At 41.8% G+C, this 20,860-nt stretch overlaps 1 protein-coding gene across 10 annotated transcripts in view; it reads right to left on the minus strand.

Annotated features, from left to right (window-relative positions):
• ebf3a (EBF transcription factor 3a) overlaps positions 1-20,860 on the minus strand; it is a 93,660-nt gene extending 72,800 nt beyond the window's left edge. For 4 of the 10 annotated variants that reach the window (XM_060895509.1, XM_060895488.1, XM_060895518.1 and 1 more), the window contains exons 1-6: positions 20,049-20,859; positions 19,593-19,749; positions 19,036-19,099; positions 18,624-18,679; positions 16,165-16,238; positions 14,586-14,654 (exon numbers count right to left, since the gene is read on the minus strand). In XM_060895509.1, the coding sequence (XP_060751492.1) occupies positions 14,586-14,654; positions 16,165-16,238; positions 18,624-18,679; positions 19,036-19,099; positions 19,593-19,749; positions 20,049-20,182 (554 nt within the window). In that variant the 5' untranslated portion in view covers positions 20,183-20,859. Of the gene's footprint in view, positions 1-14,585; positions 14,655-16,164; positions 16,239-18,623; positions 18,680-19,035; positions 19,100-19,592; positions 19,750-20,048 lie in introns of all 10 variants that reach the window. The other 6 variants (XM_060895535.1, XM_060895462.1, XM_060895453.1 and 3 more) reach the window with 3 other exon arrangements.

A 20,860-nucleotide genomic window follows, 5' to 3' on the forward strand; every position in this document is an offset into this window, starting at 1 on the left:
GAAGCTGGTGAGAAAGCGATTCAATGTGTTCATTGTCTCGAGAGGTGGCACTCTGAGGTGTAGGAGATCAGACTGGCTCTGAGAGGTCGGCTTGTTTTTTTGGAGCAGTTTAACACTGCAGAATCAATGGAAGTGGAGAAAGTGCATCGCCATTAAGCTGAGTTAATGGCTTGTAAAACAAACCTGTTGAAAGGTGTGAAAGGGAGGAGGGACGAGTGTGTGTGTGTGTGAGTGGGTGTGGGTGTGTGTGTGTGAGTAGTTTATATACTTGTAGCTGAATGCAAGATTTATGTGTAGCTACATTTGATATTGCTTGTGTGTCTGGAGGCATTGAGTTTGTATGTGAGTGTGTGTGTGGGGGTTGGTGTGGGTGTGTGTATTAATATCTGTTTGTGTGTGTATGTGTTTGTGTGTGTAAGTGTATTGATATTTGATTGTGTGTGTGTGTGTGTGTGTGTGTGTGTGTATTAGATGTTACGAGTAGCTAAAGACTTGTCTGGCTTGCGTCAGCTTGACAAGGCTGAGCATTTAAACAGAAGGAAGTGAGGGAGTGACCCCAGACGCTTTGAGGAGATAATGTCCAAATTTCTCTCTCTCTCTATCTCTCTCTCTCTCTCTCTCTCTCTCTCGCTCTCTCTCTCTCTCTGCCTCCCACAGGCCAATTAAAGCTCCTCCACTTACAGAAAAAGCCAGCCAGGACTTCCTCTCCCTCCTCTCCCACTCCTCTCTTTCTCTCTGCTTAGCAACTCCTCATCAACACACACACACCGACACACACTCGCAGCTGTTGCATTCCTCTCCTGATATCCAAAATACCTGTCTCTCATCTCTCTTCTTCTTTACCGCGTCATTAAAACACAGCACCATCGGCACGGGTGCGGCCATGTCGTCTCACTCCCGCCGTGCTCAAGGTGGCAGCTGCTGCCGTGTTTGGCACAGACGCTTCACATTGTTGCAGTCGGAGCAGCCTGGCATTCGGCAGAGAGCTCCGTGTATAATTTTTTTGTGTCCCTGGCAGTGGGACAGAACTCGCCTTGAGTTGATCCTCCACAGCTGGGAACCTTGTCAGAGGAACAGCACTGATCTTGAGTTGGAAAAGCTCGGACTCTGGAAGACTTCGCATTTCGGGATCTGTGCTGTTGTGTTAGGGGTAAAATCATATTCAGATATTGTTCTGTCGTCCCTATACGGACCGAACAAGAAGGGTTTTTGATACGAGCTATAAACACTAATCTGGCTTCAATGATGCACGCCAGATCCATGTTCTAGTCAGCAGCTGACATTTTATTAACGCCAAAGTGCCTACAATTCCACACTTTAAAGCAAACAGTGTAAAAAAATCCATTTGACCTTAAATATCATGAAATTTATCACCTGGAAGTCTAAACGTGAGGTGTATTGATACTAATCTCTGAAAAACATCAGAAGATAAGGTGTATCTTTATTATTGACGCACATTCACACATTATCCCCATAACAAGGAACATACTTAACGTGTACATTTTTATAAGTACGTATAATATCAGCGTTTCCCTTGACGCAGTAGCTAAGAAGGCTTTTAATACGGTTATGATCTTAAAACATGGTAGTTATTAATATACTATTATAGTAGTTTTAAGTGTAGGTAAATGTGATAAGAATAGATATTAATGAGAAGTTGACAAACATAAGTGACCGATCTGATTTCCTGTTCCTGTGTGACACCCTGAGATCTCCCGTTTACAATTTTGCGCTACTTATACAGCCTGTTTCGAGATTCTATTTGGAGATATATGATTCTGCGTAGACGGAACAGATTCAGCCGCTTCAGTAAGAACATACTGCAGGTTAGCTTGGACAGATGGGTTTCTGGCTAAGAAAACAACCTAGAGGCACAGAGCTGAGAGGAAAGGAGATGAAAGACACTGATGGTGTGGTGGCCATAGCATCAAGACTAGAGGTAAATAATCAACAAACAGCCGGAGAAGGACAAGCTCTTTCAGTCACCGCCACCTTAATCAACACTTAAGGAATCAAATTGGATTTGGCCTAGACACTAATAGACTCCAGATTGTTTGTGTGTGCACAGGAGGAGGAGTGTGTGTGTGTCTGTGTGTGTTTGCGTATTTGTTTAGTAGGAGGCGTGTGTAGGTGCATATATGCATATATTCTGCTATGTAGGCAAACTAGCCTTAGAGGTAAAGTTGATGTGTATGTGTGTGTGCGTAAGAGGTTTATATCTGTCTGTGTGTGTGTGTGTATGTATATATATATATATATATATATATATATATATATATATATATATATGTGTGTGTGTGTTTCAGCATGTTTTCCTGTAGGTCTTGCAGAAGGATGCCATTTTTAAAAGAAATATAAACTCAGTGTTAAATTCAGTGCCCCACAAGGATTTGTGGTTTTTCTGTGTCGTTATATAACTGTAAACTCCTGCATGGATGAGATCAGGTAATGCTTTGCAGATGCGGGTGGCTCCTCTGGCCCTGAGGCTTCAGAGATTTGAGAACGCATTGCTTCCAGAGAGAAACTTAATGTGCTATGGGCTTTACCCCATGAGTCAGGGTGGACAAGCTCTCGCAGTGAGGTCACTCCATCGCTCAGGGATCTGGAGCCAACAGTGTGTGCTTGTGCGTGTGCAGGTTTGTGCTACTTAACACACACTTAGCTGGAAACTACCCACAAAACCCCAGCACATACTTCAGCTGTTCTGTCATTAGTGTTGCGAATAAAAAGTCATGCCCTTTGCTTATGACACATTCCAAACACTCTGGATGCTTTATATCCTCTTCTCACCCCCTCTCGTATTTTTATTCCAGTGCTGTCAAGAGCAGATGTTGAAATAAAGAGCAGTGGGGGAAAAAAAAAAAAAGTAAATACATCTAGTAAAATTCAGTCGAGGCCGCTCCTGCTGTTATTTTTCCTTTGCCACTGTTTCTCCGGCGCTCAATGAAGGGCAGTGGCACGATACTTTTTCATTCAGCATATTGAACAGCCTCCCGGACAAGCCGCCGAGTGTTTTTATTGTTAATCGATGCCAATCCATTCCGAGCCTTGATGTTAAATAGGGATCAATACGGCCAAGCTGTGGCGAGATCTGATTTCAGTCAGCCGCTCGAGCGGTGGATTTTAATCGCAGGGTAAATCAAAGCCGGCCGAACATAAGTCAGGTGAATTAAAACAGACTGCTGGGGACCTTTCTAGCCACCTGACCAGCGCCAGGAAATACCTGTCATATTTTATTATTGCTTCCATACTAGGTTTATACAGAAAATACGCCTTCCTTTTTTAGACCTTTTCTTCTATGTAGCGCATAAGGATGGAGGTCACAAAATAGCTGATAAAAAAAGCACATCTAAGGCTTTTAGCTGCTCAGCATCCAGAGAGAACAGAGCAAGAACGTTTGCTCTTCTTTACACGTCTGGTCTTTAATGATTGAGGCTGGGAGGGAAAGCAGGCGAAATCGATGTTGCCCCTTACTTTCAGCAAAGCTACACTTCATCTGGAAAAAGATCATAAGGATTGCCCTGATTTGTGAATTACAGTAGTTCTCGGGGATCTTCAGGATCAGGATTTTCTCATTCACACTACAGAGGCATCGCACTTATGACAAAAAAGAGAAAATTGAGTCAGCACTTGAACCTTTATTTTATCTCCCCCTTTGAGGTTTAAAACCCACAGGCATCCATAATATGCGCCTCTTGTCTTAAATTTGGCCACTTCTCTTGAAAAAAACATTCTTTTATCTCTTCCTCACTTTGTATGGAGGGCTGTCGAAGCAGGGGGTTCTGTGTGAGTGTGTAAGTGTGCGTGTGAGTGTGTGTGTGATGAGGGTCGAAGGGCCTCAGTGTTTTCCTGTAGATAAGCATCATAAGAGGGCATCGTTAGCCTGGGAAGCCCGTCCACCACACTGGAGTCCACATAACTCACAAGGGTCGGGCAGATTTAATGAAATATGGCTGCCGCCATAGCAGTGATTGATCGGGCGGACGGCCACGGGCCTCTCCGTGGCCCTCTCCTCCCACGGTCCATCTATGATGATAAATTAGCGTTAGATGGAGCCTAATGAGTTTACTAAACATTTGGGATTTGCGCTAATAAACTGGCAGGCTAGGAAGCTAGCAGCGAGAGCGAGCAATCCCAGAGCTCCCCCTTATCGGGGGGACATGACAGTTAAACCACGCTTCCAATCTGCCATCGATTCATCATCCTGGCTCCATTGTGCATGCTCCACAAGAGGATAATTATGCAGCCACCGCATCACAAACACTCATATTTTCCTGAGAGAGCAAACAGCCACAATAACACCAATAACCTATTATATACCCTACATTATTAATACAATCATTATTATTATTATTATTATTATTATTATTATTATTATTATTATTATTATTATTATTAAGCCACACACTCAAACATTTGTGTCTCTTCTGTATTGAGAGTAATTTGCTTTTGAGAAGATTTCTACACAGAAGTAATAATGTAGTCAAAGCACTATCAGTTAGCTGTTGATGTACATGGCTAAGTATATAAACTGCCAATGAAAATGAAACCTCATATCCTTTATTGTTGTTTTTTCCCCCTTCTCATTCCCTCATCTAGATAAAGCTGTTGATAAAACGGCAACTATAATTTATCACACAGTAACATAATATAAAATCATTTTGCTAATTGTCTTTGTGTTGGGTAACCAAACAGCTCTTGACTGTCGGCCAAATATTTGCCGTCTCTAATGATGCCTTATCAACCGCACCTGACCTCCTGCAACACCCATAAATCAGCGTCACACCCCGTATTTAAAGGCATGGAAATCAGACCCTGCTTTTAGCCTAATAAACAGCAAGCGAGGCCTGCTGGACTGCACCAGGGTCCTGGACAGCATAATTGCTGGGAATAATTCTAATGAGGTCTTGGGAAACATGAGTAGAGGTTCTCTTACAATGACAAATCGCCGTGAGCCAGAGCAGGGCTCTCCAACCACCGCTCTCTTAACCCTGAACTGCTCGCTCACTCGCTCGCTGCTACTTCTCCTTCTCTGTCTTTTTTTCCCTCTGTATTGTACTGACTTGGGGGTGTTTGAGCATTGCATCATCTTTACATGCGGTAGGCGATCGCAAAAGGAATGCACAGACACAGTCTTGCCATTACAATAAAAATAATAAGTACAGCTATCATTCGTGCTCCGCAATTCGGTGTAATCGGCACTCAAAGGCTAATTTTCTTTTGATGGCTGAATTTTGTGCTTTTCTTATCAACAGGATGCTGATAATCTTTTGACAGCAGTGAAGGGTGGGGGTTTTGGGGGGGAGCGGGGTTATATATTTAGAGATAACTTGTCAACTTTAATAAATGATACTTATTTACTGCAGTTTTTAAAGATTTGAAAAAGAGGATGGATCCAGCACAAGGGACCCCAGGGACTGAGATGGCCAAGGCCCAGTGCTTCTCACCAGGGGGAAACTGATGGTTTGTGCCCAATGTCCAGATCGCTGGCCTGTGACCTCGGAGTCCAATACAATCCGCACACAGTTTCCTAACCTAATCTCAGCCGTGTCACACAACAAATTGCCACATTCGGAAAAATGGGAATGGATGGCAGTGCGGGATGGGGGGGCGTGAAAGAGGAGCTGTAGGTAAAGAGAGAATAGAGAATAAGGTTGGGATGATGGGATGCCAGGCGTAGAAGTGGAGAGAGAAGGATGAATGGATGTACGGACGGACAGAAGGACGGATAGATAGATAGCAACAGAGCGGGGTATCGCCTGCTGAGAGTGGAGAGGCAGAGGAGTCCCGGCAGCGCTGAGGTCTGATTTACAAACCTCTCCTAATGCGAAACAAATGCTGTGGATGTGCATCTAGACATACTCGTACAGCGGGAGAGGGAGCGAGAGAGAGAGAAAACAGTCACTGAATCCATGGCTCCAGTGTGTGAGGGCTGCATTTACAGCCAGACGTGCTGCGCTTTCCACAAACACACCCCCGGCCCATTAACACAATCAGAGTCCATAAAGACGTGTGTGCAGCAAGTGTTGTGTAATGCCCACTACATGCACTACATGCAGAGCGGTTAGGAGTTCTGAAAAAATCAAATCCATGAACAAAACTTTTTTTGGTGTTTGTTTTTAAGTGTTGCATTTTGTAGTCACATGCTATTCATAAGTATGTTCTTCTTAGCAGTGTTTTCATCTTCTTCTTCTTCATCATCATCATCTTCTTCTTCCAAAGAAGGCTACCTTTGTAGAAAATGATCGATGTGAATAAAAATTACATGACATCACTTACTTATCCGAGCTCTCATAAAGATATCATCCTATTCCATTCTATTATATTCGATCACATGTATGTCACAGATCAATCTCTGTGGATTATTTTTTAACACATCCACCAGAGCAACAAAGTAAGTGTCAAATAGTTTTTTGTAGTTTCTGAGGAAATGCTTTGGATTCAAGTAAATGTTCTGATGTACCGACGGTTCCCGCGCTGGCTGAATGAAAACATTCTTCTTTTCAGGTTTCTGATTTCTTTCAGGATTTAGTTCATTTCTAATCTTTCATAAAGAACAAATTGCACAACTATAACACTGGCCATTAAAGTTAATGGAGAGCAGAAGGAGGCTCCGAGACGATCTCAGCTGTATGTTGGAAACTGGAACACGCTGCTTGCATTCACGAACCCTGTCCTTGCATTCCTTACAGTCCTCGCCTAACCAAAACTGATCCAATTTGCCTGGTTGTTATTCAAAAGGCACATGCACCCACGCCTGCCTATTGAGTAACAACAGACCCTCTCCAACCGTCTGGTGTGTGTGTGAGTGTGTCTCTGTGTGTGTGTGAACACTCAAATATTTGGTTCTGATAACAGTTGTGTTTATGCTGGTGAATATTTCTAATGGGTGGTTTTACGTCTTTGTGCGTTAAGATTGAAATGTGTAGGTTTGACGTTGATTGTGTTTATTTTTGTAAAGTGTGTGTGTGTGTGTTCTGTGTGCAGTCATACTTGCACCATACTATGATGACAGGCTCAGCAGGAGCATTCACACTGCCCGACAAAAGGGGAGTGTTGCTTCTTTGTGCTTCCAATCAAATAAAAGGCCTTTTTAGAGCACATATGTCCCTCTCCTCACAGTTCTGTCAGATTAGACTCTCAATACCCCCACCAGACACACACACACACACACACACACACACACACTAGCAGGTTTATTTTTTCAACTCTCCTCCTTCTTAGCGCTCTCTTTCCTCTTCTTCTCTGCTTTCTGCTGATGCCCTGGCTTCACAATGTCCACTACTCTTTCTTTCTTTTTTTCTTTTTCACCGGCGTCTGTGCATGTGTGTGTGTATGTGTGTGTGTGTGTATATGTGTGTGTTCCTCAACAGAGACTCGGTGGAGCCGCTTTCTTCCGTTCTCTGTGCCCATGCAACATGTCTTACGACAGCACCAGCTCAGATCCCCCTCCTCTCCACACATGTTAAAGCCATTTCCCCACACACACACACATTCACACCCAAAAATACACAAACACACACTCACACACACACACACGCATACACTGTGGATTCACACACCAGAGTTATGGTCATTACCAAGAACAAAACAACTCCCTGTTTCTTGTGTCACTAGTGCATTAATGTTTCCTGAAGAATGAATGGAATATGAATCAAATTTCAGTGAACTGAACAGATTTTTGTGAATCGACACAATTCAAAGACAGAAGACTAAATGAACTGGATTGATATGAAATCAACACAACATGCAAAGGAAATGAAATGAAATAAACTGAACTGGAGGAAGTTAAATCTAAGATTTGCAACAAATCAAGTCAAAGTGAATCAAATTGCATTGACACAGAATCATATCCAATGTTGAAACCAGATAATAAACTGTATTTTTGCTGCTTACAGAGGCCCATACTATGATAAAAAAAATCTTTCTCATGCACGCTTTTTCACCGTTCCCTAAAGTGCAATCCATCTTATCCATAATTCTGTGAAAATTTAGCTTAGGAAATAGTTTTGAGGTGCCGTGTAAAAAGTGTGTAATAGAGTACATCTGTTTCGACTGTAAGCTGAGTGCACACCCAGGCTAGCGGCCGAAAGGTTTTGGCTTCTCGACCGCTCTGTCCATTTATTTTCTGTGTGAGCGTGAACAGATTGCAGCATGCCAAACACAGGTTAAGCTTTCTGGTTTTTTTTTTCCTCCCTCTACACTCCTGTAGATTTGGCAACCCTGTCTCTCTGCTCTCCCAGAGATCTGGCAACCCTTCACTTCCTGGCATAAAAGGTGACAATCTTCATTAAAACCTCTTACAGACAACTGTCAGTTATCCTCAGTTCAAGGAAGCCAGCTGTTCGCTCTCTCTCTATCTACCGTTCTCTCTCTCCCTCTCTGGTCTCTCCAGCGAGACGGCGTTCATGGTTTATAAGCCATGTGTGTTCTGAAGAGTTTCAAGGTGAGAGTGTCATCTGCTCAGCTCATGAAGGTGTTTCTGAATATCATTATTTTGAGCTCAAAGACAAAGGATCAATTAAGAAATTGTTCCAAACGAGCGCCACGATACGACTCCCTCTAACTACAACGCAGACGACTCATTAATAGCTGAAATACATTTACATACGAAAACAAACACAACCATTTGGTGTGACATGACAGTACACAGGTCTACAGCAACATCATGATCATATATAGATGATATTATGTTAATACTTCTGTCAGGTGACCCGTGTCACATTTGCTTTTTATTCCACCTTTACAGCTCTAATTAGCTTTGTTGCTCAAGCAGTTTATTTACCTTGCTTTGCTGGGATGAATCATTTTATAGGCATAAAATAAAATTATTTCATCATAGATTTTTCTAAGGTATAGTTTTGTTTTCATTTGACAATTCTGGGATTTAGATTTTAAGATTTTTCCTCCATAAAAAAACAGACAGTTGAATAATTGTTCATATTATTATTACATGCAGAAATGACGTGTGTGTGTGTGTAAAATAATTCTTGATATATTTTCTGTATATTCATGAAAATGCCTTCAGGTATCTTGCCATATTTACCATGTTGCTCACCTCTACTACTGCAATTTTCTAATTTCTTACCGTACCAAAAGACATTCTCAGAAAATTAGATAAGAAAAAAAAGGAAGTAATTCTTATCTTAATGATGTTAAATGGTGGTTAGTTTTTGTCACGCTCCTGATAAGCGAGTGTCGAAGAATGTACACTGTATTGTGCTTTATAATATCAGTTCACTCCCTTAAAGGGGTTTCTGACATCTCTGACTACCTCCTTTCCTCCCTGTATCTCAGTCTCAGCTCTACTACTCCTCCGCACACACACACATAGGCGATCCTTTACACAAGCATCTCCCAGAGAAAGTTCCCATGCCACAGGCAGAATCAGACAGCCCTGACAGGAGCGAGCGGCTGCGGCTCGGTGTGTGACTGAAGCTTCAAAAGAGCCGGGCCGAACACCTGCACCAAAACGGCAGTCGCTTAGCATGGCCAGCTCCATGTAGGCACGCATTAATGGCCTCTTAGAATAACGCAAATACCCCCCACTAACACTTAACACACTAGGCCAGACACACACACACAGAAAAAGAAGAGAAGTGAAGGAGTAAGGGAGAATTTTTTTACTGCTGTGTCGGCTAATTTGGTAGTGGTCAGTAGAATTTGTAGCATGGCCTGAGCCATCACCTTACTTATTCACTAGGCAAGCTGGCTGAAGGAGAAAGAGGAGCACTGTGCTTTATTTCTGTGTGTGTGTGTGTGTGTGTGTGTGTGTGTGTGTGTGTGTGTGTGTGTGTGTGTGTGTATGGCATGAGCAACAGAAAGCTTGCTGACTGCCTCATAAATAAGAGCAGCAGAACACACCTGTGCTGGTGCTGTAGTGCGGCTGTAAGGCTGTTACCTGGCCAGAGATATATCTGCTGTCTGCTCAGCCATTAATCAGAACTAATGAAGCTCTCTCTCTCTCTCTCTCTCTCTCTCTCTCCACACTCTCCAACAGTGTCTCTCAATGTAGCTCTTTTAATGCCCTCTCTTTTCCCATATCTTTCTTTCTTACACAAACAAATTCTAAAAACAGCCCCTGAATAGCTGCTCTCACATGAACTCGTATGCTCACAGCATGTTTACTTACGCACCACATCCACGCATCCACATCTGAATGTCACCTGAGCATGAAAAAAAAAGATGCAGACCTGAAATGGCTGGAGGCTACAGTAACAGCTGAGCAACCCTCTGCTGCTTCCTACAGGAGAGACAGACAGCCAAAGAGAGAGTGAGAGTGAAAGAGAAAGAAAGCAGCAGAGCACCAGCCTCCATTTAACACTCTTTTAATTACCGTCCACACAGGTCTGTGAAAACCTGCCAGTCAGGAGCACTTCAAAATAAACAATCTCACTCCAGGTCCATCACATCCTGGTCTCCTGCTCCGACGCTGATATGTAATTAAAGACGTCTCCAAAATGCTCCTCGACAGCCCGGGACGCAGCCAAAAATGTAAATGACATTAACAGAGAGACAATGAATTGAATTTTTGGGTTTAAAATGTCCCTTGATTTTTTTTTTCTTCTTTTTTAGCTCATTTCCATAGAGCTTCTTTTTTTCTCTCCCCACACCAACAAAAGCTCTGACCTTCTAAATGCTGGCATTTGTTCAGCTGAGCTCGGAGCGAGCCGCAATCGAGCATCTGCACACCGAAGAGAGGGAGGAGAGCTCGTCATGAAGACCTGGGCCGTCATGTGCCAGAGAGGCAAACAAAAGAAAAATATTTTTTAAAAACGAATTCGAAGAAGAAACGACGAGGAAATATCAAAGAAGGTCATCTGTTTATTTTCGGAAAAAGGAATATGTGAGTGTCTTTAAAAGAGAATCTCCAGGCACATGAGTGGGGTGGCTAATAATCACCCGTAATCCGCCTCATATGGAAATATAATGAATGTTAAATGAAATCAGCAACAGGCCCAAATGACGCCCGAGCCCAGTAGGAGAACAGGTGCAAGCGGCTGTGCGGAATAAGCTATAGGAAGAAAACCGGCCCAGCACACAACTGTGCGTGGCAAAAAAAAAGTCAATCTCATGCATTATTCAGCTGCATGGGGTGGGATAGGGGGGAAATCTCTCAGGGGTCAGGCTGTCCTGACCTCTGTGACAGGAAGTGAAAGGGAGATCGGTGGCTAGGAAAGCCCTGATCAGTGGCAAGTATTATTAGTCCCAGAGCCGCAGAATAAAGCCACAATCCTCTCCTGACACACTCACATGATCGCTAACCTGTCTCTGAAAGCTTGTGGTGCATCCATCACTTACAGACCTCTGTGTTACATCTTGCTCGTACTCAGTCTTTATTTTTCACCTTCTTTACACATCCCCTTAGATGAATAATCTATGCCAGAGCAGTGGGAGGTGAAATATTTAAGGATCCACTGAGATCGATTCTGCAATTCTGCAACAGCTGTTAAATGCGACCAACTTTTCCTTCTTTTGCTGTTATTTTTCTCTTTTTTTTTCCCCAAGCTGTGCAAAAGTCCAAGAGAAAATAGGATAAACAGATGTCTGGCTTGCCTACAGGAAAATAGGACACATTTGGAATGATAAGTCTCTTAAACTCCATTGAAAATGCCAGCAGCGTGATGGTGCCAGTTACTGCCCGTGCCTGTGCCAGCGAGCAACGCGCCTGCCCTGAGTGCCATCTGGGAAAATGGTGCTGAGAATGTTATCGATAATGGATCACAAGTTCCTCTGGTCAGCATAGACCTGCGCTGCATAAGACTCTATCTCTCTCCTTTTGCTCTCTCTCTCTCTCTCTCTCTCTCTCTCTCTCTCACTTTCTCTCTCACTCTCTCGTCTTCCCTTCCTTTCTTTCTCTCTCTCTCCTCCTTTATGTTCCCTTCTCTTTCTCTCGTTCCCCCCGGTTAAATGTTTTGATTGTAACATAATCGGCCCTCCCTTGTCTGCCTAAACAATCCCCCCATTCATTTTCTAGATTCATTCCCCTCCATGTCCATGCAAACCATTATTTCCAAGCGCTTGTTGAACATGAGCACACGTAGGCCTCCCTGTTCCTGACACCAATCATTTCATATCTACACATCCCTCTGTCACAATTTTGGCTGTCAGAATTGAGTGCAAAAAGAGAAGTTGTGTGTTGAAGACTTGGCCTTACGCCTCTTCTCCCACTTGTACTCGCACTTCACATTCCAGGTTAAAGTTTCAGCACTTTTTTTTACCGGCCCCGTTTTCTGAAGAGTAAGAAGAGTTCTGGGAGCAAAAGGATAAAATCATCTGCTCATAGTGGCAATACATGGACAATGCAGTAGGCTAATGAAGCACGTCTGGCTTTGTGATGGCGCAGAACGGATGAAAACGATACTCTCAGCCTTTTCATGCAGCCCACAATGAAAATGTGAGCTTTTCTATCCACTGTTTGAACTTACAACAATATCTCCTCCTTTCGCTGCAGACTCTTTCCCTGAGACTCAATACCTCCTCCACTGTTCCTCTTTTCCTATTTTGCTAGTGTTACACGCATTGTCCGCCAGATTGAAGCACAAAGCCCAGACACCCGATCTCTCCAACTCTATTTAGGCGCGATACAAAGCCGAGCAATTTATGGGAAGAGCCAGTGCGTTAAATATCAATGACGCCCTGTTATACAGTGTTCAGCATGTATCTCTTTGAAGGTAAATATATACTGTAAGCTCAGCTCAGCAGAAGAATAGAGCTCACTGGATTTCAGACATCCCAGGAACTAGCAAGAGGAAGTGAGACATGGTTTATCATTTGCTCCAAAAAACAAGAACAACCTCACAATAATCCTTCTTTCTGCTTTTTTCGTCTCTCTCTCTCTCCTCTCCGCTACAGGGCACCGTAACATAATTCTGAGCCTTCTATTAAAACATCCTGCTACTAATTACTGCTCACGCGCTGTAGCTGCACATCAGCGGGTCTGTTCAAATACTACAGGCAGTGATGTGGAAGAACACAAAGCATGTGTGAAGTCAATCACTGATTTTTACACATGGACAAGACAGTAAATAAGAAAAAAAAATAGTACTTTAAAGGTCATAATAGGATTTGTATATATATACATACATACATACATACATACATACATATATGTATATATATATATATATATATATGAATATATATTTATTCTATGGTTCTATGATAGGTTCTATGGTTCCTCTTTTTTCTAGCATGTATCCCAGTAATAAAGTGTACTTGCTGTTCATATATCACTCTTTGGCAATGCTTGTGAAAACTGATTATCATGCAGAACAGCATTTCCGAACCATAACCGTATGACGTGTGATGGGAGGAAATTCATAGTGCTCAAAGCATGTGAGCACAGCCATAAATTCAGCACAGAGGCAGTGAGTCCTTTTTTCCGACACTTCACACACACACACACACACACACACACACACACACACACACACACTTGTGCTGAGTGGCAGTAGCAACTGGCAGTCCCTATTTGATTACTAATAAGAGAGATGTTCCCTCTGTCAGATACCAAACATTCTCCACTAAGCAAACAGCTATTTCAGCTAGTCAAACATTAGCATTGCTGTCCAGCGGTGGCGCGTATTTTGCCTCGGCTCACGACTCGCTGTCTTTCTTTCCCCAATCTAATTTCTCGCTCGGTGGACGGCAAAGTTCATGATGGGGAGATAAGTTTGCAACATCAACAGAGCAGAGAGAGACAAGGAGCAAGTGAAACAGAACTGAGATAGAGAGAGAGAGAGAGAGAGAGAGAGAGAGAGAGAGAGAGAGAGAGAGAGTGAGAGAGAGAGAGAGAGAGAGAGAGAGAGAAGGCTCTACTCTCTGGCACAGAGTGGCAGTTGTTCACACTGTCTTTATGGAGCATGTTGGGCTTGTTCTACCTCACTAATCTCCAAGAGGTCCGGGCAGCGCTCTGGCACATCCCATGCCTCAGATCTGCCCTCATCTCCTCCACTCTTCTATACTATGCCAAGATAATTGGTGATAAGAAAGCACTCCAAGACTTGCTGAATGTTTGTAACAATACAAAGTCGCAGGAAATAAAACAGAACTTCAAAAGAAAGAGAGCAAAAAAAACCACATCAATTCACTGATCCTGCAGGAGACAGTGCATTTAAACTTGCTAATGTTATCAGCACATAAGCAGCAACAACCAGCTGGAAAAACATCTCTCGTTACCCAGGAGTAGCAGTATGGGAGCTCTCACACACACGCAAACACACCTTATAAGACAGACAAGGACAGTGGGAAGCTGTGAGCATCACGTCTAGAGCCTACAGAGAAGATAACAGGGGAAGAGGAGACGGAGGCGAATGATGCACTTGTTAACAAATTAGGATGAAGGAGGGAGAGCTGTGAATCTAAAGCCAGACGCTCTCTAGGAATAAATGACTCGTTGCTGGGAGAGGACGGGCTAAAGTAACTGCCTCCCCTGGCACCTCAAGCAATTACACACTCCCTAAAGACACCCCCAGGTTTCCAAGTCAGCCCACCTGTACAAGGACCAAAACACCGGGCCACACCACCGTCACACAAACAAAACCCACCCACAGACGAACAGAAAACAAGAGAGGGGCCCTTACCTGTCGATGATCACAGGGTCTGAAGGGGTTTCATTTCTGTTCCCACAACTTTTCTTGTCACAACACCGGCTGTGGAGGAAAAAGACAAACAAACAGCAGCGATGTAAGATTTGGTCTCAGTTCAGGAAGCGAGTGTTTTGTCTTGCAAGAGCCTGAATCCAAATCCGTCATTTGCTCTTTCCCTTTATAGCGTGAGGTGGAGGCGGCTGCCTGGCTGGCTGGCCATCCAAAAATCGGGCGCTGCTGTGCCGAAACGGGGAACAACATGTTGCGGTGTTTGCATTGGTGCTGAACAGAGAACTGGGAAAGGGTGGGGGGGTGCCAAGAGGCAGGAGGATCACTTTCACAGCTTTGCCTTTTGTTTACCTCTAATTGTCAAGCTGTTATATCTGGAGAGGATGCAAGATGCCACCTTCAACCAGTGCTTTTGTGGGGCACTTATTAATTACAGGCTCAAAAGCCTGCATCAATCTTTCACAATGTGCCAATGCCTCCATTTTGAGGCTGCTATGACGCTCCCATTATGAATGCTTTAATTAAAGCTGAAATGATACAAGGAGAAAAAATTGTATGCCTCTTGCATGTAAAGAAGCACACTTGTATAACGGTTACATGTCCAAATTCTCACCATATGGTACGGGAAAATATGTAAAGCTCCTTTAAGCTGGCAGATAAAGTGATTAAAGTTTAAAAAAAGCACTTCACAAAAACACACGTGAAAGTTGCATGTACTCACAGCACAAGCAACAAGAACGGTCAATAGCAATCTGCGTCTTATCTCTAGACCAGGCAGCACACGAGGAGCAAGAAGAGTATTTTGTATGTTAATATCTAAGAGCTCAGTTCTGTGAATGCAGCACATCAGTGAGGACTAATGGCACTAAAGCAGAAGCTGGCAATGCAGCATGACCTTTGGGCCTGTAACTGATGCTTGATGTTAGTGCTTAAAATTGGATTGGTTGTACTCCTTTATTCCTGTCACAATTTTCCAATTTCTGTTTGACGTGTGACTTTCTAATTCATCATGGCTTGAGGATTATAGAAGACATGGAGCTGCTATTAAAATCCACCCTTAGTGCAACAGAATAATAATAATAATAATAATAATAATAATAATAATAATAATAAATTAGTAATATGGTTAGGTCACTGTAATAATATTTAATCAAAAGATGCTAAACTTAAGTTTCCTTCTCTATCGGATTTTAGATCTTCATCTTTTCTGAGCACTCACGCATGCCGCAGTCCGAAAAAAGAAAAAAAAATACATCAGTGACCTTCTGTTTACTTCTTAGTGCGCACTCCATAAATCAATTAAAAACCTTCTCAACATCCGGAAACCTGCTCAGTTTTTCCGGGCCAAATATTGGTTTATGTTTCATGCATAATATTATTATTATTATTATTATTATTATTATTATTATTATTATTATTATTATTATTATTGAACAATTATTTCCCCTTAATGATTTTTAATAAAATCAGTTCACATATATATTGAAAAGACAACATAAATAATGCACCAGAAAATGAGACATTTTTTAATGCGTGTATAATTTAGCTTTTTTTTTTTTCTTACCTGCACATAATTTCGTGTGTGAGGAGAACTCGGCACATTTCTGGATTTTTATCTTGGCCTTCATAAATTATAGCCTTGAATGAAAAAAAGATAGAGGAAGAGAAATTATTGAACAAACTGCCAAAAAAAAAAAAAAAAAAAGAAACATACGGACTATTTAATATATAAGTCTGCTTAGTGAGCCGATAATCTGTACAGTTAGTAATAATAAAAATAAAATTAAATGAAATTAAATAACATGAAATGAAAAGAATATTGCGTCACGTGTAATAAACCACATTTCTGTCAAAATACCATTTGAATGTTTATTTATTTATTTTATTTTTTTTTACTGATACACCAGTTAGATTTATTTATCTAACCAAAATCTACATCTACTGTCCTGTGAATTAGAGATAAAAAATGTAACTAAAATAGTTTCGAATATATTTCAATATAAAACGAAGTGCATGTCTATATAAAGGAGCGACGTTATAATTTTATAATTTATCAATAAAGCCTCCCATACGGGATGACCTTTGTTATGTCCATAAATAAGTTATGATGGAGAAGCATATTCTATTTGAAATTAATATCAGCGCCGGGCGCTTCACTGTGATGATAAATAATGTGACATTAATAGCACTTTATAAATGAAGAGGCGCATATGCTAAACGTTTAGCTCGTCGCTGCATTTTATTTGAGAAGATGAGAAGGAAATGCTTTTGCATTAAAGGCGCTCGGGGTGCAGATGGGCGCGGGGAGCGCACACATCACCGCGCCTATCATCGCCACACATTGGAGGGGGAAAAGTGCTAATGGCCAATCTGCTGTTTATTTTTGAGCCGCTAACAATGATTTTTTTCCTCGTTGCTTTAGATAAAATCACGGTGTCGGGGGGTACGGTTGAGTAATTTTTGAGCATTGGCTTTAACAGATGGCGCAGAGCTGGAGGTGCGCTCTCCTTCACTTTCGCTCTCTCTCTCTCTCTCTCTCTCTCTCTCTCTCAAAATTAAAGCCGTTAATATATTAAAGGCCTGATAAATCTCCGACATTTCCTTTTATAAAATAACAAGAATCACAGGAAGTCGCGCATTGAATTCAGTGCTTAAAAATTAAAATGTAATACTTCCTTTGCATCGTATAGCCTGATAAGTTTATAAATTAATTTTACAGCAGTAATACATTAAAATTAAAATGAACATTAAGTTTTTAAACGCAAAGGAGAGAAAGTTATTTGTCTGATGGCACTTTGTTATCTATCCTTACAGCCATGATTTATTTTTCACCCTCACCCTCCCCCTCCCACACACACACACACACACACACACACACACACACACATATACACACACGCGCGCGCGCTGTAAATACGGGAAATCCATAAAGTGTCTGTTCAGCGCCATTGACTCTTTGATCATTTTCACACCAATTAGGACACGGCCTATATTTATAATTTCTGTCGCACATGCAACCCCAGTAAACCTGTCTAAACGAAGGAATAACCAAATCAGAGCGTTCAACTTGTCTAGCTCTTCAACGTGGCCATGATGGAAGGAAATGAGACGGTTAAAATGCGACATCATGACAAGGAAACAGTACAATACCAACTCAAGTGGCCCTCTCAAGATTTATTTCTCTTTCTATAAGCATATAGAGCAAGAAGTCACGACCCTCAGGCTATAGATCATAGGATTTTATCATCACAGATAATAAATGCGGAACCAATTAAGTAAAACTACAGTTCATCAGCCGAAAAATAAAAACAGATCTTTTTAATAAAAAAAGATGCACTATGTGGATTGAATAAAGATGCACGCGGAGAAAATACGTATTGGATTATTGACGTAATAAATAGTTTAAGGTTGTTTTTGTAAATACAAGTTTCTTTGTAAAAGTAATGGATTTTCGTGCATGAATCATGTCGCGCAAACTCCACGCACAGGATTTTGCGCCGTGATTAACTTAAGGCAGGGCATATAAAATACATCAGACTGTCTCCAAGGCCGTAAATCATAAAGAAATATGAACGGCATGGAGAGCTTAAATACGAGCTGAATAATAACGAGGGAAGAATGAGAGCTCATTTTATCCCCCGCATTTAGTGAGAAGTCTTTCATGAACCCTGCATATCATCCTCTCCTGCACTGGCGCGGGGTTTGAAGCGCGTGCTCAGTCATGTCGGGTTTTCCCCTTTCTATATATATATATATATATATATATATATATATATATATATATATATATATATATATATATATATATATAGTGTGGCGGTAATAATTAATAATAAATGATCTGGCAACTAAACATCAAAACGAATTCGCAATTAAAAAAATGACACTGTTCAAATATAACTTAAACTCCATCAAACATGCAGTATAACGAGCAGGAGAAAGGCTAAAGTAAAACTTATTAAAAATAATAACAACAGCAATAATACAAGCGATACTAAATATAATAATAAAAGTGGGTCTTACCTGTTTTGTCATGGAATCGATTAACCGTACATAAAGATCCTGTTCTGTTCTGACTCCTGTGGGAAATGTTTTATTCAGTAAGCGCCATGGAATAGCCAGATTTTTACCATTTTATTTATTTATTTTTCATGTTAGTATCAAATAAAATCGCACATCGAAAAAGTGCACGGAGCTCAAATAATTCCAAATAAGAAAAAAACAAAAACAAACAAACAAACAAACAAAAAAAAAACAGTTGTTTGTATAAAGTTCTTGGGCATTTTTTAAAAACTCCCATAACAAATGTTCTGATTAAAATGGAGCACTATTATTTATAATAGTAATATTGTGTATTTTATAGCTGTAAAACTATATAATGATTATTATTCCTTGCTCCTTGCTGTCAGTGTCAGTATGGAGAAGTTTGACTTACCGTTGCTGTATAAAAGCTGTAGTTTGTAATGTATCCCATTGTTAGTTTTTTCGCTGTTTGGTTCCTGAAAATAAGCACGTTTGGAAATCAGACTGACGTATTCTGAATTTTGTTTGAATTTTGCATGTGTAAAAATATCTGCCTGGTCTTGCTTTTATTTTCTTTGTAGCTATGCATGGATACTAGAATAATGTTTCCACTAACCAGATCTATCTTTTCTATTAAATTGCAAATATCTATAATCTACCTTCAGATTATATAAATAAGTTCTATCATTTTTTAAAGCCAATGTGCGTTGAATATATTTTTTTACACTAGACTGTAGCCTAAAACTGCACTCTCTTTTTTTTACATTGCACTGGACAATTATAGATGCTGAAATCTTTTAAAATTCATAGATATGTATTTTATATTTAGGGTTATGTGTATAATAAATTTTCTGTCATCCTCGGTTCAATTCAGAAATCTTTTGGCGCATGTGCGTTTCTCTAAGTTGTGTGAACTTGAGAGGGGAAAAAAGATCATCTTGCGCGGCATTTCCAAAAAGCGGCGCTTACTTTCTCCTTCTCCACAAAGTCCACAAAAGCTGTCCTTTCGATCTCCACGGGCTGACCCTGTCTGTCGTACAGAGCCAAGACGAAGTGGAAAAAATTGGACTTCCTCAGATTGGACGGCGGCTGTTTCTCGTAATGCGCCCGCGCCAGACCCACTCCGCTGCGGGGGAAAAAGATGACAAACCGGGGTCGGTTAAACAGTAGGGACAGTGGGAGCAAGGGAGCAAGGGGAGGGAGGGATACACACGAAATAGATACAGTATCAGTAAAAAAGCATCTAAGCTGGTGGAAAGTGACCGGGAGACTATTCTTGATTTGTCACTTAAACAGTAGTAATATGATGTAATGAGCGGCGGAGAGGTGCACGGGGAGACCGTAATTGATACATGGCATAAGTGGGGATTTAGGGTTGGTCTGAGAAATGCATGAAAAAAAATCAGGATGATTTGGCAGACGTACCTTTGGGCGGCTGTGTTAGCATCCACCACCCCGGCCGTATGCATCCACGATCGGACGGGGTTCATGCCGCTGCCCAGCGGCTCCTCTTTCATAGTCGTCCCCCCTCTCGGTATATTCTCCTGAATCCCAAACATTAAAGCGGCGTGCGCGCAAACCAGCTCCAGCCGACGAGGTCAAAGCGAAAATCGGGAAAGGACGCGTCGTTTCTCCACGAGACGCACTAGGATCTCTGCGAGAGTTTGGTCGTGATTTGTTGAAGGGAAAAAAAAATAGAAACAAGCCCAGTACACAACAAGTCTCGGCTCCTTCTTCAGCGCGTCCCGTGTTGGCACGACATGGAGGATTTTAGTGAGTGGAGGATTCTCTGTCAAGATTCTCTCAGCGGCTTGTTTGGATCGAGATCCCGTTGGAGGAGTCGTCGAAATACCTGGATGTTGTTTTTTTTTTTCCTTTTCTTTCTTAAAAAAATCAGTTCAACATCTCTTGTAACTTTGCGCTGTGATGATGCTCTCAGGCTCGTGTCATCATCCCTACAGGAAAAAAAAAAGCTTCAGGACACTGCTGAATCGACCACTTTCTGGCAAGGCGCTCCAGCTCCAAAAGACAAATAAACGGGAAAAAAACTATGATTTAGCGCGGAGGTGTTCCCGGACGCGGGAGAGAGCTTGATGAGGGGGGCCTTTAGCGTCTCGCGGAATGGATGGAAGCGTACAAAACTCAGCCCTCTATCCCCTAGGACTGAAGCCTTTCCCGGGAGCCAAAACTCTAGACCCGCGGGATCCGCACTGTCAGAGCGATGACGCGCTGTGGGC

The sequence above is a fragment of the Tachysurus vachellii genome, chromosome 2, assembly GCF_030014155.1.
Source record: "Tachysurus vachellii isolate PV-2020 chromosome 2, HZAU_Pvac_v1, whole genome shotgun sequence".
Taxonomy (NCBI): domain Eukaryota; kingdom Metazoa; phylum Chordata; class Actinopteri; order Siluriformes; family Bagridae; genus Tachysurus; species Tachysurus vachellii.